The sequence below is a fragment of the Nerophis lumbriciformis genome, linkage group LG18 (assembly GCF_033978685.3).
Source record: "Nerophis lumbriciformis linkage group LG18, RoL_Nlum_v2.1, whole genome shotgun sequence".
In the NCBI taxonomy this organism is placed as follows: domain Eukaryota; kingdom Metazoa; phylum Chordata; class Actinopteri; order Syngnathiformes; family Syngnathidae; genus Nerophis; species Nerophis lumbriciformis.
In genome coordinates, this window is record NC_084565.2 from 36,949,815 (window position 1) to 36,976,397 (window position 26,583).

The 26,583-nt window shown below is 37.9% G+C and overlaps 2 protein-coding genes across 5 annotated transcripts in view; both read right to left on the minus strand.

Moving 5' to 3' along the window:
* Positions 1-13,496, minus strand: part of ralgps2 (Ral GEF with PH domain and SH3 binding motif 2) — a 158,121-nt gene extending 144,625 nt beyond the window's left edge. For all 4 annotated transcript variants that reach the window (XM_061978275.2, XM_061978272.2, XM_061978274.2 and 1 more), the window contains exon 1: positions 13,317-13,496. The gene's annotated coding sequence lies outside the window, so the exon portion shown is untranslated. The remainder of the gene's footprint in view (positions 1-13,316) is intronic.
* A 2,364-nt stretch (positions 13,497-15,860) lies between these two features.
* coa7 (cytochrome c oxidase assembly factor 7) lies at positions 15,861-24,878 on the minus strand. Its single transcript, XM_061978613.2, has 3 exons — positions 24,329-24,878; positions 19,731-19,871; positions 15,861-16,531 (listed from the first exon to the last, which is right to left on the minus strand). Exons 1-3 carry the CDS (start codon positions 24,432-24,434, stop codon positions 16,086-16,088), a joined length of 693 nt encoding a protein of 230 aa, XP_061834597.2. The 5' UTR covers positions 24,435-24,878; the 3' UTR covers positions 15,861-16,085.
* Positions 24,879-26,583: the final 1,705 nt, after the last annotated feature.

The window sequence follows — 26,583 nt, forward strand, 5'->3', positions numbered from 1 at the left end:
GTTGAGGTGTGGATGCGGGCAGAGAGGACAGTTGAGTTCCCTGATGCTGTTTTGGCCGTGTTTGGGTTAGGCTTGCGCAATACAGATAATAAATGATATAAATATGGCCAACAATAGTATTCTGGATTATAAACCACACCGGCATATAAGAAACACCCACTAAATTATAGAAGAAAAAATTATTTTATTTTCATGCATCAACATATGCTTGGCTTTATTATGCATTCAAAATCATAAATAAATAGCTAACAATCCAAACATATTGCTGGGTATTGTGGCCAAACACATTGTGGTCACATCTGACATCACATGGACAAAGATAAGACCTTCTGGAGGAAAGTTCTGTGGTCAGATGAAACAAAAATTTAGCTGTTTGGCCACAATACCCAGCAATATGTCTGGAGGAGAAAACGGTGAGGCCTTTAATCCCAGGAACACCGTGCCTACCGTCAAGCATGGCGGTGGTAGTATTATGCTCTGGGCCTGTTTTGCTGCCAATGGAACTGGTGCTTTACAGAGAGTAAATGGGACAATGAAAGAGGAGGATTACCTCCAAATTCTTTAGGACAACCTAAAATCATCAGCCCGGATGTTGGGTCTTGGGCGCAGTTGGGTGTTCCAACAGGACAATGACCCCAAACACATGTCAAAAATGGTAAAGGAATGGCTAAATCAGGCTAGAATTTAGGTTTTACAATGGCCTTCTCAAAGTCCTGTGGACAATGCTGAAGCAACAAGTCCATGTCAGAAAAACAACAAATTTGACTGAACTGCACCAATTTTGTCAAGAGGAGTGGTCAAAAATTCAAGCAGAAGCTTGTGGATGGCTACCAAAAGCGCCTTATTGCAGTGAAACTTGCCAAGGGACATGTAAGCAAATATTAACATTGCTGTATGTATACTTTTGACCCAACACATTTGGTCACATTTTCAGTAGACCCATAATAAATTCATAAAAGAACCAAACTTCATGAATGTTTTTTTGTGGCCAACAAGTATGTGCTCCAATCACTCTATCACAAAAAAATAAGAGTTGTAGAAATTACTGGAATCTCAAGACAGCCACGACATTATGTCCTTTACAAGTGTATGTAAACGTTTGACCACTACTGTATATACCGGTACGTTGTGAAATTAGACATTTACATACTGTAGGAAGATGTTGTAAATGTTTATTTACATACCTTAATTGTTTCCAAACGGTGCCTGTCACACAGCAGTAAAATGGCTGATCAAACAAAACGGAAAAGTAATTGATGTCTTTATTCATCCTTTATGAGATAAGATGTTCTCCTTTTTAATAAGGTTCAAGATGTTTATCAGGATTCTCCTTCCTTGTACTTGGTAAACACTGAGTTTGAACGGTTTCTTAAAGTGGATGATTTTAGTACATTGTTTGATTTCTTTGTTTAATCCATCAAATAATTTATATACATGGCCTTACATGAGCTTGGGCCCAGCGAAGCCAGCAGCGTTTCTGGGTGTTGTTGATAAATGGCTTTCGCTTTGCATGGTAGAGTTTTAACTTGCACTTACAGATGTACCGACGAACTGTAGTTACTGACAGTGGTTTTCTGAAGTGTTCCTGAGCCCATGTGGTTATATCCTTTACACACTGATGTCGCTTTTTGATGTAGTACCGCCTGAGGGATCGAAGGTCAAGGGATTTCTTCAGATTCTCTGAAACTTTTGATGATATTACAGACCTTGAATGGTGAAATCCCTAAATTCCTTGCAATAGCTGGTTGAGAAATGTTGTTCTTAAACTGTTGGACAATTTGCTCACGCATTTGTTGACAAAGTGGTGACCCTCGCCCCATCCTTGTTTGTGAATGACTGAGCATTTCATGGAAGCTGCTTTTACACCCAATCATGGCACCCACCTGTTCCCAATTAGCCTGTTCACCTGCGGGATGTTCCAAATAATAATAATAATAATACTTTCTCAGTCTTTTTTGCCACTTGTGCCAGCTTTTTTGAAACATGTTGCAGGCATGAGCTAATATTTGCAAAAAACAACAAGTTTCTCAGTTGGAACGTTAAATATCTTGTCTTTGCAGTCTATTCAATTGAATATAGGTTGAAAAGGATTAGCAAATCATTGTATTCTGTTTTTATTTACCATTTACACAACGTGACAACTTCACTGCTTTTGGGTTTTGTAATAAAAGAGGTTTTGTGGCGCCTAAGACGGTGTCAATCTGACAACTATCCAACATTTTTGACGCAGATCTTCCACGTCTAGAGCCCACGACTGTAGAAGCTGGAGGAACTCTGGAATGTGGGGAAAAACAACCGACCCCCCGTCCCTTTTGGACAAAACTCAAGTATTATCTAACCACTCAATCACACAATGCTCTTTGGACGTGGCATGAAAGAGCATTGTGCAATGAAATAAATACATTATTCCGAGGCGGGTGGTAGCGGAGTAGCAATTCAGATTGATTTGGTTCCCTTTCAGCAAGAGCCACACAGCCGGTAGGTGACGTTAAAGGCATTCCAGTCTGGACCGCTGACCTCTGTGTGTCATAAGTTAAGTGTGGGGAAACAGAGCTCCAGACGGACGCACCGAATATCGATTTAGAACACTCCGTCACTCTGAACACAGTCTGCCACATAAAAAGCTTAGTTTATGAGACTTTTTACTGTAAAAATGCAGCCTTGAAGGAAAAGTGAATGACTGCAATTTAACACAAAATACACCCAAACAAATACTATCTATAACATAGGTATCAAACTCAAGGCCCGGGGGCCACATCTGGCCCGCCACATCGTTTTTGTGGCCCTCGTAAGCCTGAGAATAAGTAAACTTTATCTTTCTCACGAAAAATATTAGTTCTATCAGTTTTCTTCTAACCGTGAAAAAGTTAGGGTCAGATTTGTGTTATACGTGACAACGTGTATTATTATTAGTTATTAGTATCAATGTTTCATCTTTTTCTTATTACATTACGTCTTTTTGCAAACAAAATACAGGGGTGTCCAAAGTGCAGCCTGCGGCTTAATTTTGGATTAAAAAACAACAGTAAAAATGTAAAAAAAAAAAAGAGCATAAATTTGTGATGAAACAAGAAAAAAAGCTGACAATTTGATATTAATAAATCCAAACGTGTTCTAACTTTTCCCACCGATATCGCATACTGAAAAGTCAAAGTATGCTGCGGTCATTTTGCAAAATAAGAAAAGATAAAAACAGACTTTTAACATTTTAAGACAAAAGTTAGGGTCAGATTTGTGTTATATGTGACAACGTGTATTATTATTAGTTATTAGTATCAATGTTTCATCTTTTTCTTATTACATTACGTCTTTTTGCAAACAAAATACAGGGGTGTCCAAAGTGCAGCCTGCGGCTTAATTTTGGATTAAAAAACAACAGTAAAAATGTAAAAAAAAAAAAGAGCATAAATTTGTGATGAAACAAGAAAAAAAGCTGACAATTTGATATTAATAAATCCAAACGTGTTCTAACTTTTCCCACCGATATCGCATACTGAAAAGTCAAAGTATGCTGCGGTCATTTTGCAAAATAAGAAAAGATAAAAACAGACTTTTAATATTTTAAGACAAAAGTTAGGGTCAGATTTGTGTTATACGTGACGTGTATTATTATTAGTTATTAATATCAATGTTTCATCTTTTTCTTATTACATTACGTCTTTTTGCTTACATTTTATTATCCCTGTAATATCTAAAATAGTACACTTTGTCACCTATAACACAAAGTTGTCCTTAAATATGTCATATCTGTTATTATAATTTATTTTTATAAAATAAAAAATTTATCAAAACGACCCCCACAGTCTTCAACTTTTTTTTTGGTGAAAAAGTTTTGACACCCCTATATTAACACATATTTAAAAAAAATTTTTGTGAGAATACAATGTTTTTTCCACGATTTCATTACATTATCCACCAGTTTGTACGGAACAAAACAATCAAATGCATATGGAATTGTGTAATAATATATCATGAGATTATACAATAATAAAATTCATATATATTCACTATAACAAGCGGCCCTTGAGAGCTGCCGTAACCACAATGTGGCCCTCAATGAAAACAAGTCTGACACCCCTGATCTATAAGGAGAGTCCTCTGTTTCAAACACACATTTTTATACCAGTAGACTGCATTTTATTTTGGAGTATTGGAGTTTCGCCACACAATAAATCACAAAACCTGCTCAGTCATGTCTTTACTTTTTTCCTTGTCCAGACCAGAGTACCGAACCACAAATGTGAATGCTGCCTTAGCAAGCAATTGCGGAGGAGTCTTGGCGGTAACTTTCGATAATGGTGAAAAGTGAACAAATTATATTGAAAATGAAACAGATTATTTCAGTCTATGCTTTTCTCTTCCAAAAAAAGCTCTCGAAAAAAGAGGGATCCCAGTATTATTATTATATGTTTTTGTGTTACAGATTGAGCACAAGGAGTGAACAAACAAATGTGTTAGAAAATGCTATGAAAGAGAGGAAGTGATTCTTGCGTCAAGCATTTACTTGTTAATCAAATACAAGCGGTCATAAAGTTTTAGTTCCAGACATGCGGGGCACCTCCACAAGCCCAGGGAGTGTTCATTACCACTGCCGTGAAGTCTTTAGCTTCCCTTGACTAGCAGGAGACGGCAGAGGCTGGAGAAACTCTTCCGTTATTTGATAACACTTCGCCTTCCCGGTTTGAAAAAAAACAAACGTGCACCATGGGTGCCCAAATAGCGCCCGAGGCCCTTTTTGAACTGCGGAAAATTGCAGAAACAAACACCAAGAAATCGCGGAAAAATAGAGCATAACGTCAAAATAACAAAAAAAAACCTCAAATGCTGATACTAATCATAACAATTTATCATAAATTATATGTAAAAATGGTTTTCAGCCCTTTTATAATAATTACACGCACATGCGTCATGGCCAATTATTAAAACTAGAGACCGCATGTCTGATGACTTTAGCTAGCTGTATTGATCAACAAGACCTAATAGTTGAAAAGAGACAAGTATATTTAACTACGGTTACCTGCGCCTTGTTTTGTTTGATTTTGGTGACAGTATAAAGGGTTGGCCTTGCTTTACTCAGAACTAAGGTTGTACGGCATAGCGATACTGATAAAATACATCGTCTGGCGGTGGTTTGGCTTCAAGCGGGAAGATGTCGAACAGGCAACCGTAATATGTCAAGTATGCGGCAAAAGCGTTGCTACAAAAAATAGCATTACTGCTAATTTGTAGCATCATTTGAAAAGTCACCAGCTAGAGAATGAAGAGAGCTTGAAACTCTGCATGTCAACATCTCTGTTCGGTGCCACCCAACAAAATGCCCAAGCAACCATTTCCAGATCAACACTGTACGAAAAAAATAGTCAACAACAGAAGGAGATAATGTCCACAGGAACCTACCACATAGCGAAGGACATACACTATTTGATTTCCTATTATGCACCTCATTTTTATTTGACACTTATTGAAATATCTTGTGTGACATCATGCACAAAAGTGCACTAATAGCTTGTTTTAAAATGTCTGACAATCTTGCACTTTCTGTTTTGAAATGACATGAATGTTTGTGCCACTGCTTAATAAATACAGTTTTGGTCAATTGACTTAGTTGTGATTTCCCTCTCTGCATGAAAGTTTAAAAAGTAGCATATATTAATGTAGTATGAAGAAGAATGTTTTAATGTAGACACATAGAATCATCATACTGCTGTGATTATATGCATCAAGTGTTCATTCAAGGCTAAGGCCAAATATCCAGATATATATCGTGTATCGTGACATGGCCTAAAAATATCGAGATATTAATAAAAGGCCATATCGCCCAGCCCTAATTCTAACCATAGAAAATGTGTAAAATCCTATACCATGCATGCAAAGAACTCAGAAAACGATTCCCATTTGGCATCTCTATCCTGTAGTCACGCCCCCTTCTGGTAATATACTTCTGGTGTTGTGACCTCTGTTTACAATCAGTTACGTCAAAATTATACATTCTCGCTAGCTACTAATAAATACTATAGAACTACAACTGGTTCCAAACTAACAGTGTTGGGATTGTAATCATCCACATGGTTAGCAGCAAAGTAGACAGCCGTCAACGTTGTGGCTCAAAAAGCGAACGCAGGTGACAACAAGTAAGCTAGCTACATGGTGCTAACTAACGAGCTCGTTTTGGTGCTCCTGATTTTCTCTCCGTCCTTCAATACACACCGTAGAACAGACCTGGGCCAATTACGGCCCGTCTAGACTTTCAATACGGCCTGCTGGATGTTTCCCGATCATTTTTTAGAACGTTAACATCGAAACAGTAGTAGCTTCAAGAGGTAGTCATCTGAAATGGCTTTCACTTCACAGGTGTGCTTGAAGCTCATTAAGAGAATGCCAAGAGTGTGCAAAATAGTAATCAGAGCAAAGGGTGGCTATTTTGAAGAAACTTAAAGTATAAAACATGTTTTCAGTTATTTCACCTTGTTTTGTTAAGTACATAACTCCACGTGTTCATTCATAGTTTTGATGCCTTCAGGGACAATCTACAATGTAAATAGTCATGAAAATAAAGAAAACACATTGAATGAGGAGGTGTGTCCAAACTTTTGGCCTGTACTGTGTGTATATATATATATATATATATATATATATATATATATATATATATATATATATATATATATATATATATATATATATATATATATATATATATATACTAGGGATGTCCCGATCCAGGTTTTTGCACTTCCGATCCGATACCGATATTGTTTTTGCACTTCCGATCCGATACCGATACTGACCGATACCGATACTGACCGATACTGGCCTATCCGAGCATGTATTGAAGTTTAAAGTTATTTAGCCTACTTAGTTGTCAGAATCATGTTGAAAAGGGTTTTAGTACTCTTGATAACAACTAGCCAGCTGAATTAGGGGAGTTTGAATAATACACAATGGTTGGTAACAAGAAACTGACCTGTTTATTCATGGATAAACACAAAATAGACAAAATTATACATGACAAACAGAAATGGCATCATTGAACTGGGGCTGGGCGATATGGCCTTTTTTTAATATTGCGATATTTTAAGGCCATGTCACGATACACGATATATATGTGGATATGTTTAGTTCATGTCACGATACACCATATATATGTGGATATTTTGCCTTAGCCTTGAATGAACACTTGATGCATATAATCACAGCAGTATGATGATTCTATGTGTCTACATTAAAACATTCTTCTTCATACTGCATTAATATATGCTACTTTTAAACTTTCATGCAGAGAAGGAAATCACAACTAAAAAAATCACTAATTTTTTCATACGGTGTTGATCTGGAAATGTTTGTCTTGGCATTTTGATGGTGTGGGCGTGTGGCACCGAATGGAGATAAGCGTCTCGACAGACGTTACAATATTTGAACAATGATGATGAAAACTGTTTTCTCTGTCGTGTCCGTGTGTCGAAAATTGTTATGCGCTTATTTTTTTATTTGATTTTGTGCGTGGCATAGATTTGCCGTGCGCAATTGCACAGGCGCGCACCTTAGAGGGAGCGTTGCTAGCACGGCTGCGCTAGCATCACAGCTAACGTTAGCCATGCTACCTCTCTGCTCGGGGAGGAGGTATACGTATGTGACGTATGTCGTGACAGTATGTGACGTATGTCGTGACAGTATGTGACGTGTGTAAGAAGGTGCGCTTGCTGTCTGTGAGAGGGAGACACAGGAAAGAGTGAGAAGAGCCTGTCGTGTAATGCCAGCAGCTAAAAGCAACTGCGTGAGAATCCACAGACCTGTGGATGTGTTGAAGGTGTGCTGGAAAATGCGGAACGGAATTTAGGGAGCAGCAGAAAAGTGGAATGTATTATTTAGATAGGTGCGTTGAAAAACACGGACCGGAGTTTTTTTAAAAACTGGATCTGGATCGGCATTTTCCCATGCCTTGCCGATACGCATTTTTTGGCAAATATCGGCGGCCGATCCGATCCAAATATTGGATCGGGACATCCCTAATATATACACATATTTTTTATTTTTTATTTTATTGAATTAAAATGTTTTATACACACATACACACCGACCCCAGAGTCAAAATAATCACCCTGGTCTGCCGTAGAAGGATACAATAGCTAACCGCTAATAGCAGGGTAGCGCTGCTGAATGTAAACAAATAGGTAGATCAACTGTAACAATACCAAGTACAAAAGCCGTATATAGTCAATACTACAATAACATCAATAGTTTTCATTGTCACAATTTTTTTGTTGACATTTTTACATTGTTTATAAACTCATGAAATTACGCCCCAGGACACCAGAGAACTTTAATTATGACCGATGTATGATCCTGTAACTACTTGGGATTGGATTGATACCAACATTTGTAGTATCACCCAAAACTTATGTAAAGCATCCAAACAACAGAAGAATAAGTGATTATTACATTTTAACAGAAGTGTAGATCGAACATGTTGAAACAGAAAGTAAGCAGATATTAACAGTAAATGAACAAGTAGATAAATAATCCATTTTCTACCACTTGTCCTTAATTTAGACAAAATAATAGAATGATAAACAACAATATGTTACTGCATACGTCAGCAGCTAAATTAGGAGCCTTTGTAACCTGTTTGCTTGTTTACTACAAAAAGAGAAGTTGTGCAGCATGTTCACTATTCGGGGTTTCCCCTAGATTGCCGAAATACCTGTGGCGGTGGGGGCGCGGTGACTATGACGTCATCGTATAATTTGCTTGTGTAAAAATAAATCTAACAATTAAATGTAAAGACAATAGTGTTTATATATGCATGTAGTATTCACTGTTACAAGCAGCCATAACCAAGATGTGGCCCTCAGTGAAAACGAGTTTGACACCGCTGGTTAGGAGTAACTAATAACAATGTATAAAATGCCAAGCAAAGTTAAAACAAGTAAAAAAGAAAGTGAAACAAGCTAAATAGAAAGTAGAACAAAGTCAACAAAAGGTAAATGCATAAATAGAAGGTAGACAGAAATTGTTTATCTCAACTATTTTCTCTAAAATATGCATTGAGGCTAGAAAGTGTGATTACTTGATTAATCGAACCAACTAATCGATTACTAAAATGACGTTTCTGCTTTCGCCGTACCAGCAGAGCAAACAGAATCTGGTCCATTCTGACAGAACCAAAGGTGACAAGTGAGAACACACCCGAAAATTCTTATTAATATGATCTTGCAGATGGTATTGAGCAGTGTTTGCTGTAAGTAAACAGACAATAACTCTGCACGGTTGTTATTGATTGACAATAATGCATCGTTATAAATAAAAGGCAGCTTGCTGATGGTCAATTACGACTCCTTCCTTTAAGGGTTGCATTCCAACTTCCTCGTCTTGTATTCTGACATTTTAAGAAGGACACCAAACTTGTCAAAAGTCTAGCAGCCTTAGATGCTGCTAGACTTTTGACAAGAACACGAAAGTTTGAGCATATTACGCCTATACTGGCTCACCTGCACTGGGTTCGTGTGCACTTTAAGGTTTTACTACTTGCGTATAAAATACTACACGGTCCAGCTCCGTCCTATCTTGCTGATTGTATTGTACCATATGTCCTGGCCAGAAATCTGCGTTCAAAGAACTCCGGCTTATTACTGATTCCCAGAGCCCCCCCAAAAAAGTCTGCAAGCTATAGAGCGTTTTCAATTGGGGCTCCAGTACTATGGAATGTTCTAGGAGTAACAGTTAGAGATGCTACCTCAGTAGAAGCATTCAAGTCCCATCTTAAAACTCATTTGTATACACTAGCCTTTAAATGGACCCCCCCTTTTAGACCAGTTGATCTGCCGTCTCTTTTCTGCTCTTCCCCCCTCTCCTGCATGGAGAGGTTATCAGGTGACCACAGATGAGGAGCTAGCTGTTCAAAGTCGGGACCCGGGGTGGATCACTCATCTGTGTGTCAGTTGGGGACGTCTCTGCACTGCTGACCTGTCTCCACTCAAGATGATCCCCTGCTGGCCCCACTATGGACTGGACTCGTACACTATTAACTAGATCCACTATGGACCCAGGGGGCAGGGGGTCCCTACCATACTTACCAACCCTCACGATTTTCCCGGGAGAGTCCCGAATTTCAGTGCCCCTCCCGAAAATCTCACGGGGCCACCATTCTCACAAATTTTTCCCAATATTGCTACACCATCCTTCACTGGGTGCCATTTTCGGGCTGGAAAATAGTTCGGTGGCCACGGATGAGGCGCTGGCTGTCCAAAGTCGGGACCCGGGCTGGACCGCTTGTCTGTGCATGGGTTGGGGACGTCTCTGCGCTGCTGACCTGTCTCCGCTCGGGATGGTCTCCTGCTGGCCCCACTATGGACTGGACTCTCACTATTATGTTAGATCCACTACGGACTGGACTCTCACACTATTAACTAGATCCACGATGGACTGGACTCTCACTATTATGTTAGATCCACTATGGACTGGACTCTCACTATTATGTTAGATCCACTACGGACTGGACTCTCACACTATTATGTTAGATCCACTATGGACTACTCTCTCACTATTATGTTAGATCCACTATGGACTGGACTCTCACTATCATGTTAGATCCACTATGGACTGGACTCTCACACTATTATGTTAGATCCACTATGGACTGGACTCTCACACTATTATGTTAGATCCACTATGGACTGGACTCTCACACTATTATGTTAGATCCACTATGGACTGGACTCTCACACTATTATGTTAGATCCACTATGGACTGGACTCTCACACTATTATGTTAGATCCACTATGGACTGGACTCTCACACTATCATGTTACATCCACTATGGACTGGACTCTCACACTATTATGTTAGATCCGCTATGGACTGGACTCTCACACTATTATGTTAGATCCACTATGGACTGGACTCTCACACTATTATGTTAGATCCACTTTGGACTGGACTCTCACAATTGTGTTAGATCCACTATGGACTGGACTCTCTCACTATTATGTTAGATCCACTATGGACTGGACTCTCACACTATTATGTTAGATCCACTATGGACTGGACTCTCACACTATCATGTTAGACCCACTATGGACTGGACTCTCACACTATTATGTTAGATCCACTATGGACTGGACTCTCACACTATCATGTTAGATCCACTATGGACTGGACTCTCACACTATTATGTTAGATCCACTATGGACTGGACTCTCACTATTATGTTAGATCCACTATGGACTGGACTCTCACACTATTATGTTAGATCCACTATGGACTGGACTCTAACACTATTATGTTAGATCCACAATGGACTAGACTCTCTCACTATTATGTTAGATCCACTATGGACTGGACTCTCACACTATTAACTAGATCCACTATGGACTGGACTCTCACACTATTAACTAGATCCACTATGGACTGGACTCTCACTATTATGTTAGATCCACTATGGACTGGACTCTCACACTATTATGTTAGACCCACTATGGACTGGACTCTCACACTATTATGTTAGATCCACTATGGACTGGACTCTCACACTATCATGTTAGATCCACTATGGACTGGACTCTCACACTATTATGTTAGATCCACTATGGACTGGACTCTTAACACTATTATGTTAGATCCACTATGGACTGGACTCTCACACTATTATGTTAGATCCACTATGGACTGGACTCTAACACTATTATGTTAGATCCACTATGGACTGGACTCTAACACTATTATGTTAGATCCACAATGGACTAGACTCTCTCACTATTATGTTAGATCCACTATGGACTGGACTCTCACACTATTAACTAGATCCACTATGGACTGGACTCTCACACTATTAACTAGATCCACTATGGACTGGACTCTCACTATTATGTTAGATCCACTATGGACTGGACTCTCACACTATTATGTTAGATCCACTATGGACTGGACTCTCATTATTATGTTAGATCCACTATGGACTGGACTCTCACACTATTATGTTAGATCCACTATGGACTGGACTCTCATTATTATGTTAGATCCACTATGGACTGGACTCTCACACTATTATGTTAGATCCACTATGGACTGGACTCTCACACTATCATGTTAGATCCGCTATGGACTGGACTCTCACACTATTATGTTAGATCCACTATGGACTGGACTCTCATTATTATGTTAGATCCACTATGGACTGGACTCTCACACTATTATGTTAGATCCACTATGGACTGGACTCTCATTATTATGTTAGATCCACTATGGACTGGACTCTCACACTATTATGTTAGATCCACTATGGACTGGACTCTCATTATTATGTTAGATCCACTATGGACTGGACTCTCACACTATTATGTTAGATCCACTATGGACTGGACTCTCACACTATTATGCTAGATCTACTCCATTGCACCGGTCGTCCAGGGGGGGGGGGGGGGTCCCACATCTGCGGTCCCATCCAAGGTTTCTCATTGTACCCCATTTGGGTTGAGTTTTTCCCTTGCCCTGATGTGGGATCTGAGCCCATGATGTCGTTGTGGCTTGTGCAGCCCTTTGAGACACTCGTGATTTAGGGCTATATAAGTAAACTTGAATAAATAGTGCCTGAGTCCAAAGTTGCCTCCTTTTTGACAGTCGTTCCACGCACCTCTTCGGCAGGAACACCTTTGCAAGTAGTCGTGTGTGCATTTAACATAAAAAAACGAGTTATAATCAAGATAAGACCGGCGATGCATTGTTCGTGGGTGAACCTCCGCCACACCCAAATAGCACCCCCACCCCCCGAGGGGGGGGTGAACCTTGTGTGGGGTTCGCCGCCCATCAGCGGAGCATGGCTGCCCTGCAAAACTGTGCAGCTGCCGGTCCGAGCAACGCCAACTGGTCGGCTTAAAAGGTGCACAAACGGGAAGGCAAACAAACAAACAAACACGCCGCCGCACAATGCGACTCCACTGGCGCCATAAGACGCCGCGAGCTGCCATTAGCATGTTGCTAGCTTAAAGAGGGGAGCGCATGATTTATTGCACGCAGTACATCAAATACACTTCCGCCGCGTGCGGGATCACCTTATACTCACCTGGCCGCGTGGGCTTGACATTAAACTAGCTATATATACAAAAAAACTATTAAAAAATAACCTTTATATAAATCATGGCACTTGTGTTCTCTTGGGGGTTTGGAGACCTATTTGACATCGGAGGACGCCGCACATAAAAACAAACACCCCCCGCCCCCCCCCCAAATAAAAAAGAACGTTAGCTATCTTGACCTAACGCGACGGTTAAGAAGTGATTTGCTTAGGGATAACAAACTAACACTTTTATGTGTAACTCACCCGCGCACCGAAGGGCGTTCTCTCCTTCTTATTCGGTCGTCTCCGTGGAATATTCCAACAGGTCTTAGGGAGAAGAAGATGGACAAGAAAGGAGACCGCTTTAGGGGCGTTTGCGAGCAGGCGTTCGCCGAGGACAGAAGCGATGCGCCCTCAACAGCTGTGTTCTGTTTTGAATGAGGACCAAGGGGGATGCACGGCCAAGGGGCGGGGCTTCTTCTTACAAGTACACAATATTGCGCCGCATTCCATGTGGCTGGGACATATCAATACTCTGGGAGCTCCACCGTTTCAGTTAGAAAAAGTAAACGCTAAAACGCACGAATGTCGACCCCAATATAATTTCTGCTTAGCATTAAAGTCTATATATTGAAAACTAGTGAGTTACTGGCAAACAAACAAAGCTTAGGCGTGAAGGATTTTGAGAAATCGCCAACTTTCCGAGATATGTGAACACATCATAAGAGTTGGACGTGTCGTCATAAAACATCTTTAAAATGTTCAAAACCGCAATATTTTAAACAAGCAGGTAAACGACCTACATTTGAAAGGAGGCTTTATTTGTTTGTTGCCATTTTTGAAGGTGTTTATTGGGGAAAATCTCTTTAAATTGTACTATTTTGGACAAGTAAGTTAATGCTGCCACCTGGTGGTGATTAGACAGAATTACTTCCTTATTAGGTACAGCCATAAAAAGAAAATAAACACTTCCCTTGTGTTTTAGCGCCCCCTGATGGTCAAACTACTGCACGACTTTATTTTATTTTAAGGGACCTCAAGCGAGCAGGCGTTCGCCGAGGACAGAGCGATGCATGGCCAAGGGGCGGGGCCTCTTACAAGTACACAATATTACGCCGCATTCCATGTTACTGGGACATATCAATACTCTGGGAGCTCCACCGCTAAGCGTTTCAGTTAGAAAGAGTAAACGCTAAAACGCGCGACTGTCAACCCCAATATAATTGCTGCTTAGCATTACAGTCGATATATTGAAAAGTAGTGAGTATGCTGGCAAACGAACAAAGCTTAGGCGTGAAGGATTTTGAGAAATAGCCAACTTTCCGAGATATGTGAACACATCATAAGAGTTGGACGTGTCGTCATAAAACATCTTTAAAATGTTCAAAACCGCAATATTTTAAACATGCAGTTAAACGATCCACATCCGAAAATAGGCTTTATTTGTTTGTTGCTAATTGTGAAGGTGTTTATTGGGACACATCTCTTTAAATTGTACTATTTTGGACAAGTAAGTTAATGCTGCCATCTGGTGGTAATTATACAGAATTGCTTCCTTATTAAGTATAGCCATAAAAAGAAAATAAACATTTCCCTTGTGTTTTAGCGCCCCCTGATGGTCAAACTACTGCACAACTTTATTTTATTTTAAGGGACCTCAAGCGAGCAGGCGTTCGCCGAGGACAGAGCGATGCACAGCCAAGGGGCGGGGCCTCCCTCCCTCTTATAAGTATACAATATTACGCCGCATTCCATGTGGCTGGGACATATCAATACTCTGGGAGCTCCACCGCTAAGCGTTTCAGTTAGAAAGAGTAAACGCTAAAACGCGCGACTGTCGACCCCAATATAATTGCTGCTTAGCATTAAAGTCGATATATTGAAAAGTAGTGAGTATGCTGGCAAACGAACAAAGCTTAGGCGTAAAGGATTTTGAGAAATAGCCAACTTTCCGAGATATGTGAACACATCATAAGAGTTGGACGTGTCGTCATAAAACATCTTTAAAATGTTCAAAACCGCAATATTTTAAACAAGCAGTTAAACGATCCACATCCGAAAATAGGCTTTATTTGTTTGTTGCTAATTGTGAAGGTGTTTATTGGGACACATCGCTTTAAATTGTACTATTTTGGACAAGTAAGTTAATGCTGCCACCTAGTGGTAATTATACAGAATTGCTTCCTTATTAAGTATAGCCATAAAAAGAAAATAAACACTTCCCTTGTGTTTTAGCGCCCCCTGATGGTCAAACTACTGCACGACTTTATTTTATTTTAAGGGACCTCAAGCGAGCAGGCGTTCGCCGAGGACAGAAGCGATGGGCCCTCAACAGCTGTGTTGTTTTGAATGAGGACCAAGAGGGATGCACGGCCAAGGGGCGGGGCTTCTTACAAGTACACAATATTGTGCCGCATTCCATGTGGCTGGGACATATGAATACTCTGGGAGCTCCACCGTTTCAGTCAGAAAAAGTAAACGCTAAAACGCACTAATGTCGACCCCAATATAATTTCTGCTTAGCATTAAAGTCTATATATTGAAAACTAGTGAGTTACTGGCAAACAAACAAAGTTTAGGCGTGAAGGATTTTGAGAAATAGCCAACTTTCCGAGATATGTGAACACATCATAAGAGTTGGACGTGTCGTCATAAAACATCTTTAAAATGTTCAAAACCGCAATATTTTAAACAAGCAGTTAAACGATCCACATCCGAAAATAGGCTTTATTTGTTTGTTGCTAATTGTGAAGGTGTTTATTGGGACAAATCTCTTTAAATTGTACTATTTTGGACAAGTAAGTTAATGCTGTTACCTGGTGGTGATTATACAGAATTGCTTCCTTATTAAGTATAGCCAATTAGCCATAAAAAGAAAATCAACACTTCCCTTGTGTTTTAGCGCCCCCTGATGGTCAAACTACTGCACAACTTTATTTTATTTGAACTATTTTAAGGGAGCTCAAGCTGTTTGAGCTTTTTAAAGTAAGATAAACAAGGAGACTGAATTTGAACATTTCAAAGGTCACAATGTCACTCCCCAAATTTGAGCTGCCTCTCCTTCTGCAAGCCGTGCAGCTCCCTCGCCCGATTCTTCAACGTCTCCGCTTTCTTCTCGTCCTTCTCCGTGCCGTCCCCGAGTTTGTACATGCGGCTGGCGTTGGCGCAGCCCCACACGTGTCCCAGCTCACAGGCGCGGTCGGCGTACTTCAGCGCCAGCGTCATATCCGGCGCCACCCCTTTGGAATTGCCATCGATGTACATGGCGCTCAGGTTGAAGCAGGAGGGAGCGAAGCCGGCGGCGCACGCCTTCTCGTAGTACTGGCGAGCCACGCCGAGGTCGGGTCCTCCCTCCGTGGCGCGACCGTCGTGTGCGAGCAGGCCCACGTTGTGACAGCCGTCTACGGACTTCTTTCCTCCGCCGTTGCAGGAGCGCAGGAAGCAGGAGTACGCTGTTTGTAGACACTTCGTCACGCCACCTGGTCACACCGTTTATGAGGAAAACATTGGAAAATGTTAGTATTTTTTAAATAAAATTAATAATATTTTATGAGGATTAAGTCACAATACTATGAGAATAAAGTTGTAATATGTTACGAGAAAAACATTTTAAAATCATTTTTTGTTTAGAGATTTAAATGGTGAAATTACGAGAATAAAAGGTATAATAAAAGGGAAAAACATCAGAGTAACGTTTTTATTTTTTGGAGATGTAAGTTACAGTATTGCAAAAATAAAGTTTTAACTAAAATGGTGAAATATTACAAGAAAAATAAACAACATTTTTCGAGAATTAAGTCACAATAATATGAGGATAAAGTTGTAATCTTACGAGAAAAACATTGTAGAATTATTTTTTGTTTAGAAATTTAAATCGTGAAATTATGGGAATAAAAGTATAATAAAAAGGGGAAAACATCGGAGCAACTTTTTTATTTTTTGGAAATTTATTTTACAGTTTTGCAAAAAATGAAGTTGTGACGTTTTAACTAAAACATTGTAATATTACAAGAAAAATAAACACAATTTTTCGAGAATTAAGTCACAACAATATTATGAGAATAAAGTTGTAATCTTAAAAGAAAAATATTATACAATATTTTTTGTTTAGAGATATAAATCGTGAAATTATGGGAATAAAGGTATAATAAAAGGGTAAACAAAAAAAAGTTGAAGTTTTAACTAAAACATTGTAATATTACAAGAAAAATAAACAACATTTTTCGAGAATTAAGTCACAATAATATGAGAGTAAAGTTGTAATCTTACAAGAAGAACATTGTAGAATTATTTTTTGTTTAGAGATTTAAATCGTGAAATTATGGGAATGAAGGTACAATAAAAAGGGAAAACATCGGAGAAACGTTTTTATTTTTTGGATATTTATTTTACAGTTTTGCAAAAATAAAGTTGTGAAGTTTTAACTAAAACATTGTAATTTTACAAGAAAAATAAACACAATTTTTCAAGAATTAAGTCACAATAATATGAGAATAAAGTTGTAATCTTACGAGAAAAAATGTTTACAATTATTTTTTGTTTAGAGATTTAAATCGTGAAATTATGGGAATAAAGGTATAATAAAAGGGTAAACAGGAATAACCTTTTTTTTTTTAATTTAAGTTACAGTATTACAAAAATAAAGTTGTGAAGTTTTAACTAAAACATTGTAATATTACAAGAAAAATAAACAACATTTTTCGAGAATTAAGTCACAATAATATGAGAATAAAGTTGTAATCTTACGAGAAAAACATGGTAGAATTATTTTTTGTTTAGAGATATAAATCATGAAATTATGGGAATAAAGGTATAATAAAAAGGGAAAACATCGGAGCAACTTTGTTATTTTTTAGAGATTTATTTTACAGTTTTGCAAAAAATAAAGTTGTGACGTTTTAACTAAAACATTGTAATATTACAAGAAAAATAAACAACATTTTTCGAGAATTAAGTCACAATAATATGAGAATAAAGTTGTAATATGTTACGAGAAAAACAATGTAAACATTTTTTGTTTAGAGATTTAAATGGTGTATAATATGAGAATAAAGTTGTAATCTTACAAGAAAAATATTGTAGAATATTTTTTTGTTTAGAGATTTAAATCTTGAAATTATGAGGATAAAATGTATAATAAAAGGGAAAAACAGGAATAAGATTTTTTTTTTAATCTTTTGGACATTTAAGTTACAGTATTGCAAAGGTTCCAACTAAATTGGTGAAATATTACAAGAAAAATAAACACCATTTTTTGAGAATTAAGTCACAATATTATGAGAATAAAGTTGTAATCTTACGAGAAAAACATAGTAAAATTATTTTTTGTTTACAGATTTAAATGGTGAAATTACGAGAATAAAAGGGTATAAATAAAAGGGAAAACAGAAATACAATTTTTATTTTTTAGAGATTTAAGTTACAGTATTGCAAAAATAAAGTTGTGAAGTTTTAACTAAAACGTTGTAATATTACAAGAAATATAAACACATTGAGAATTAAGTCACAATAATATGAGAATTAAGTCACAATAATATGAGAATAAAGTTGAAATCTTACGAGAAAAACATTTTATAATTATTTTTTGTTTAGACATTTAAAATGTGAAATTACGAGAATAAAAAGGGAAAATCAAGAACAAAATTTTTATTTTCATTTTTGGGGGGTTCTAAGTTACAGTATTGCAAAAAAAAAGAGTTGTGAAGTTCCAACTAAAACGGTGAAATATTATAAGAAAAATAAATAAAATTTTTCGAGAATGAAGTCACAATATGAGAATAAAGTTGTAATCTTACGAGAAAAACTTTGTAGAATTATTTTTTGTTTAGAGATTTAAATGGTGAAATAAGAGAATAAAAGGTGTAATAAAAAGGGGAAAACATCGGAGTAACTTTTTTATTTTTTGGAGATTTAAGTTACAATATTGCAAAAATAAAGTTGTGAAGTTTTATCTAAAATGTTGTAATAATACAAGAAAAATAAACACTATTTTTTGAGGATTAAGTCACAATAATATGAGAATAAAGTTGTAATGTTAAGAGAAAAACAATTTGTAATATTACAAGAAAAACACTTAAAAAAAAAGTCCAAATATTACAAGAATAAAATTGGAATGTTAAAAGAAAAAAAGTGTAATATTACAAGAAAAATAATAAAGCCGAATATGATGAGAATAAACTCATATTTGCTGTATAAATCAACATGTTTGTAAATTACAGTAATTATTTGAGGAAAAGGGGGCTAAACATGTTTATTTCAGGAATGAAAAAACAGCGATAGGACAAAATAATATGAGAAACAATTATTTCAACTAAAATGTCATAATATTATATAAAGTATTCTCAAACCGTGGTACGTGTGGCACTAGTGGTACGCGGGCTCTAACTCGTGGTACGTCGAAAAATCCCTTGATGAAAGTACAGTGTTTTATTTTAATTCCAAACAGTGTTATATTAAATATATGAAATACATTAAATAAAACAATTGCCTTGTTTTTAATTAATACTTAGGCCTATTGCGCTACTGTAATAGTGTTGGTCATTATGAAGAGACAAGATTTTTCTGAGGTGGTGGAAAAAATTGAGAACCACTCTTATGTAGTATAAATTACTTTTTTTTACGTTAAATAAATGTTAACTTTACTATTGTAAGTTGTATTATTATCATCCTTTGGCTTACCTTTGCCTGTCACATGATAAGCCCCCAGCTTGTAGCAGCTCTCTGCGTGAGCATTCTTGTCACAGTTTTGTTTCAGTACTTGTGCAGCAGACTCAAAGTTCTTCTTCACTCCTTCCAAGTAGTCTGCTAGCCTCTGGCATCCTGACAGGACAACAACAACCACATGCAAGCAAGAGGCGTCAGTCAATGCACAAACAAACAACACGTCAATTTTACAATATTCAACACAACAAGATGTTCCAATTATTTACTTCTTTCACATGCTATTGTTTGAGCAAAGTAAAGTCAAGAGTATATATATATATATATATATATATATATATATATATATATATATAAAATACACATACTCATATATAAATATACATACACACATAAATATATACACTTATCTATATATGGACATATATATATATATATATATATATATATATATATATATATATATATATATATATATATACATACATATATATATATATATATACACACAAATTATGTATATAAATATACATTATATATATTTATATATATATATATATATATATATATATATATATATATATATATATATATATATATACAATATACATACATAAATACTGTATGTATACATATTAGAGATGCGCGGATAGGCAATTATTTCATCCGCAACCGCATCATAAAAGTCGTCAACCATCCGCATCCACCCGAATTAACATTTAATCAACACCGCACCCGCCCGCACCCGCCCGTTGTTATATATCTAATATAGACGATGCAAGGCATTAGTGAGGTTATAAAGCTTTTGCCTGTTAAAGAAAGGAGACTGATCCAATGCAGCAATCATCTGGGAGCCGCGCTGAGCGCACCTCCAAGCGCGTGGAGGTGCAATGTCCCTCGCACCCGCGGTGCGCGCTAAAGCCTCGGGCGCGAGCCCGGGTGGAGCCATCCTACTCGTCGCGGCCTAGCCCTCGCGGCTCTCGCTGCCGGCGACGGCCGGGTATGGGCCTGACGCTCCAGCGCCATCCATTTTCAGGGCTAGTTGATTCGGCAGGTGGGTTGTTACACACTCCTTAGCGGGTTTCAACTTCCATGGCCACCGTCCTGCTGTCTATATCAACCAACACCTTTTCTGGGGTCTGATGAGCGTCGGCATCGGGCGCCTTAACCCGGCGTTCGGTTCATCCCGCAGCGCCAGTTCTGCTTGCCCCACCCCTTTCGTGAGCGTACTGCGCGCGGAGTGACCCCTGTTACGCGCCCCCGGCAACGGGGGTGGCGGGCAGGTAAGCTGTGCGGGCGGAGCGCGCGGAGTGACCCCTGTTACGAGCCCCCGGCCACGGGGGTGGCGGGCAGGTAAGCTGCTTACCTGCTGCGCGTGACGCCGGCCGCGGCGAAGGCGGACGAGGCGGGGTGTCGGTGCGGTGGGCGCGGTGGGCGCGGTGGGCGCGGTGGTGACCCTGGACTTGCGTCGGGCCCTTCCCGCGGATCACCTCAGCTACAGCTCCCGGTGGGGCCCTCTCGGGGGAAGGGGCCTCGGTCCCGGACCCCGGCGAGGCGTCCCTTCTCCGCTCCGTAAAAGTGTCCATCTCTTTTTTTTTTCTTCTTCTGTTGTGGCATATGCTGCAGGTGCCTGCTCGTTTTTTCGTATGTGGGTAACAACATTTAACTATGTATATATATTTCCGAATTGGTTTAACTGCCACCCGCCTGAATCTATTTCAAATCTAATATTTTTTTATTTCAACCGCCCGACCCGACGATAAAATCTAATTTTTTTTTATTTCAACCGCCCGAACTCCGCAGTTGTGTCCGCAAACTGCGCATCTCTAATACATATGTATATATACACATTTACAAACATATATATACACATGTTTATTGACTTGTAATGAATGTATATTTATATACATATATATAGATATATGTATATGTGTATATCTATATACTGCGTATATATGTGTGTATATACATATATATACACTGTATACTGTATATATATATATTCCTATTCATCTTGATTCATATATTTCTAAAGTCTATTAAAAATAAGATAAAATGTATTTTATATAGATGTATAAAATAAATTGTTTATTTTATATATATACACAAACAATATATTAAAAAAATATATATATATACTGTATATATATATATATAATCGATTTAAACTGTAAAAAATGACACGGCGAATAATTATTCACTTTTCTTCAACACATTACCTAAAAATGTACTCATTGTGAGCACTCTCTCTTTCTCTGTCTCTCTCTCTCTACACACACACACACACACACACACACACACACACACACACATATATATAAAAAATATACATATATATCCATCCATCCATATATATAGACAGACATTTATTTTATTTCAATGTTTTTAAATCTTTTTTATAAATAGATGAATTCATATAGAATTGAGATGAATAAAAATCACGATTCAGATGTGAATCGATTTTTGTGCACCCCTATTGGTTTTGTTTAAGAAAAAAAGGATGTTTGTTTTGTTTTGTTTTTTTTACAAAAAGTGCCATCAAATGTGGCCAGAATATGAATTTAAACAATCATATAACCCGCCATTATTCTAGACGCAGTCAGGGCGTTGAGGGGATCTGGTTTGGTGGCTGCAGGATTAGGTCTCTGCTATTTGCAGATGATGTGGTCCTGATGGCTTCCTCCGGCCAAGATCTTCAGCTCTCACTGGATCGGTTCGCAGCCGAGTGTGAAGCGACTGGGATGGGAATCAGCACCTCCAAGTCCGAGTCCATGGTTCTCTCCCGGAAAAGGGTGGAGTGCCATCTCCGGGTTGGGGAGGAGATCTTGCCCCAAGTGGAGGAGTTCAAGTACCTCGGAGTCTTGTTCACGAGTGAGGGAAGAGTGGATCGTGAGATCGACAGGCGGATCGGTGCGGCGTCTTCAGTAATGCGGACGCTGTATCGATCCGTTGTGGTGAAGAAGGAGCTGAGCTGGAAGGCAAAGCTCTCGATTTACCGGTCGATCTACGTTCCCATCCTCACCTATGGTCATGAGCTTTGGGTCATGACCGAAAGGACAAGATCACGGGTACAAGTGGCCGAAATGAGTTTCCCCCGCCGGGTGGCGGGGCTCTCCCTTAGAGATAGGGTGAGAAGCTCTGTCATTCGGGGGGAGCTCAAAGTAAAGCCGCTGCTCCTCCACATGGAGAGGAGCCAGATGAGGTGGTTCGGGCATCTGGTCAGGATGCCACCCGAACGCCTCCCTAGGAAAGTGTTTCGGACCCGTCCGACCGGTAGGAGGCCACGGGGAAGACCCAGGACACGCTGGGAAGACTATCTCTCCCGGCTGGCCTGGGAACGCCTCGGGATCCCCCGGGAGGAGCTGGACGAAGTGGCTGGGGAGAGGGAAGTCTGGGCTTCCCTGCTTAGGCTGCTGCCCCCGCGACCCGACCTCGGATAAGCGGAAGAAAATGGATGGATGGATGGATGGATATTCAGAGTGTAAAATAGAGTTTAGCTGATTCATGCGTGATGTAGGACAATCATCAGTAGGGAATATAAATCATAATAATAAATGTTCTGCCCATATTTTACAAAGTGCATTCGGTGGATGCTTTTATTTTGACATGCACTGTGACAATGTGTGGAATGCACCTTTGAGTACATGCAGGCTTTTATTTTGAAATGCACTGTCACAATGTGTGCAATGCACCTTTGAGTACATGCAGGCTTTTATTTTGACATGCAGAGTGGCATCATAGACATAATCACAGCTATGATACAAATCTGACATCAACAAGCTCGGTAGCCAAGCTGAAGAGTTTCTCTGCTTAAAGCTGCTTTTTCTACCTCTAGTCAGCTTTGTCTCGTTTTCGCCTTCCCGGGCATCGTCTGTAAGTATTTGTTTTAAGGAACTTAATAAGACATATATACTACATGTTCTATTGGGATGCATTCATTTAACTTGTGAAGTTTGTTAACTTTTATTTACATCACAATTGCTTCATGTTTAGTGCCCTTGGGGAGATTTGGAATAAATCCATATTGTGTTCACTTGTATATAAGAATGTTTATTTACTACTATGCAGCCATTTATTTATGTATGTTTTCTTTAGTTTCACTTTGGTTCATACTGGATTTGACAGTGCCGTCTAGTGGAGCTAAAATGTTACTTCCTGACTGCCATATTCATTTTGGATGGAGTTTGGCTTACTGTTGACTTGTGTCCACTTAGACACACAAGCGTAACAGTCTAATAAATAATTATTATTATTATGATCATGTTCTTATTAGTGCAACTCCTGCGGGTAGTCTACCTCGGTCTTTACCTAGTGGCGCCTCAGTTTCTGACTTAAATCGAGGGTCCTTGAACGCACCGCAGTTTTAAGCAATGAGATGCAAAAGTGAAACTTCTAAATAACAAATAGATGTATTTTATTTTCACATTTCTAATATTACTTCATTCTTGTTCCAAAATTCTGGTGTGAGATTTGATGATCTTCTGTGTGGAGTTAAGTGTTATATATTTTCCCTCTTGCATGTGTTTATGTGTTTGTCCATATCGGCCACCGTACCAATGACCGCCAATGCACAGTTAAGGTAACAAAACAAAGTTTAGGATTTTTTTTTTTTTTACCTTCAGGGTCGTTGTCCTTGTAGCACTGGAAGCTGTACTCCACTCCTAAATTATCCAGGAACTCCTTCACTTCTTCCTCGTCCTCAAAGTTGATGAGTCCCGCCATTATTTGTCTTTAGTTTTGTGTAGAATGAAAAATAATCTTTTATCTACCTCAGCTCGCTGTGACCTTGCTGTTCCATTAACAATTTTATGTTTCAAGAGCACAACTTTAAAAATACCCGCACTAAGATTATATCGATTTAACTGATTATAAATATATACAATAAATATTAAATAATTGTTTTTTGACAGTTAACAATGCGCGTGGGGTTTAGTAAAAGCTTCCTGGTTCTGTGACAGTCCCTCGCTGGTTCCCGTAGCAGCGTTGCCAGACGTACGATAAATATTGTATTTGCGCCAAAATTTCACCCTCTGAATGACTAGTTACCCTAGAAATGTAGGATAATGTTACCCCTTAAATGTAGACACCATATGTGGTAATGCCACACCTGTAGCAAAAGTAGCGACGTCAACACACAAATGTACCGTGTATTTCCTCAAAATACAATATTTTAAAGCTTGTCGTTCGGCGTTTTACAATTATTTATTTGGCAACTCTGTCCCGTAGCCACGCCCCCTCGAGTAATGTACTTCCGGTGTTGTGACCTCTGTTTACAATTCGTCACGTCAAATTATTATTATTTTTTTAATAAACCTTTATTTATAAATTTCAACATTTACAAGCAGTTGCGAAATAATAAACAAAGTAAGTACAAAAAAAACAATACAAAACAGCGCCAGGGAGTTGTAAATTCAAAGTAATTAAAATAGAATGCAAAATATATATATGTAGCAAACTAAGTGCAAAGCCACAGGCTCACTCAATTTCAGTAAATAACTTAAATTTGGAACACAGCATCATCGTTTTCACATCTTTTTGGTTGTTAGAGGTAGAGAGTGTTTTAATGTAGAGTTCTAAATACGTTACGTCAAAAATATACCTCCTCGCAACCAAAAAGCTGTGAAAACTATGATGCTGTGTTCCAAATTTAAATTATTTACTGAACTTGTGTGAACCTATGGGTATATATATATATATATATATATATATATACATATATATATATATATATATATATATATATATATATATATATATATATATATATATATATACGATATATATATATATATATATATATATATATATATATATATATATATATATATATATATATATATATATATATATATATATATACCCATAGGCTCACACAAGTTCAGTAAATAATGCAAAAATAAAGTTGTGAAGTTCCAACTAAAACGTTGTAATATTATAAGAAAAATAAACAAAATTTTTCGAGAATTAAGGCACAATATTATGAGAATAAAGTTGTAATCTTACGAGAAAAAATGTTTAGAATTATTTTTTGTTTAGAGATTTAAATCATGAAATTATGGGAATAACGGTATAATAAAAAGGGGAAAACATCGGAGCAACCTTTTTATTTTTTGGAGATTTATTTTACAGTTTTGCAAAAATAAAGCTGTGAAGTTTTAACTAAAACATTGTAATATTACAAGAAAAATAAACAAAAAATTTTGAGAATTAAGTCACAATAATATGAGAATAAAGTTGTAATCTTACAAGAAAAATATTGTAGAATATTTTTTTGTTTAGAAATTTAAATCTTGAAATTATGAGGATAAAATGTATAATAAAAGGGAAAAACAGGAATAAGATTTTTTTTAATCTTTTGGACATTTAAGATACAGTATTGCAAAGATTCCAAGCTTTCAAGAATAAAGCCGAATATGATGAGAATAAACTCATATTTGCTGTATAAATCAACATGTTTGTAAATTACAGTAATTATTGTTATATATATTGCATTCTATTTTAGTTACTTTATTGAGTTTACAACCCCCTGGCGCTGTTTTTGTACTTATTTTGATTATTATTATTTCTCAATTGTTTGTAAATGTTGCAATTTATAAAAAAAAGGTTCATAAAAGAAAAAAAAAAGAAAAGCTACTGCAGTTCCATAAAAAAAATTATGTTTCAAGAGCACAACTTTAAAAATACCCGCACTAAGATTGTATCGTTTTAACTCATACTTGCCAACCCTCACGGATTTTCCGGGAGACTCCCGAAATTCAGCGCCTCTCCCGAAAACCTCCCGGGACAAATTTTCTCCCGAAAATCTCCCGAAATTGTGCTAACCCACAATATAACCAGCATACCTGCCCAATCACGTTATAACTGTAGAATG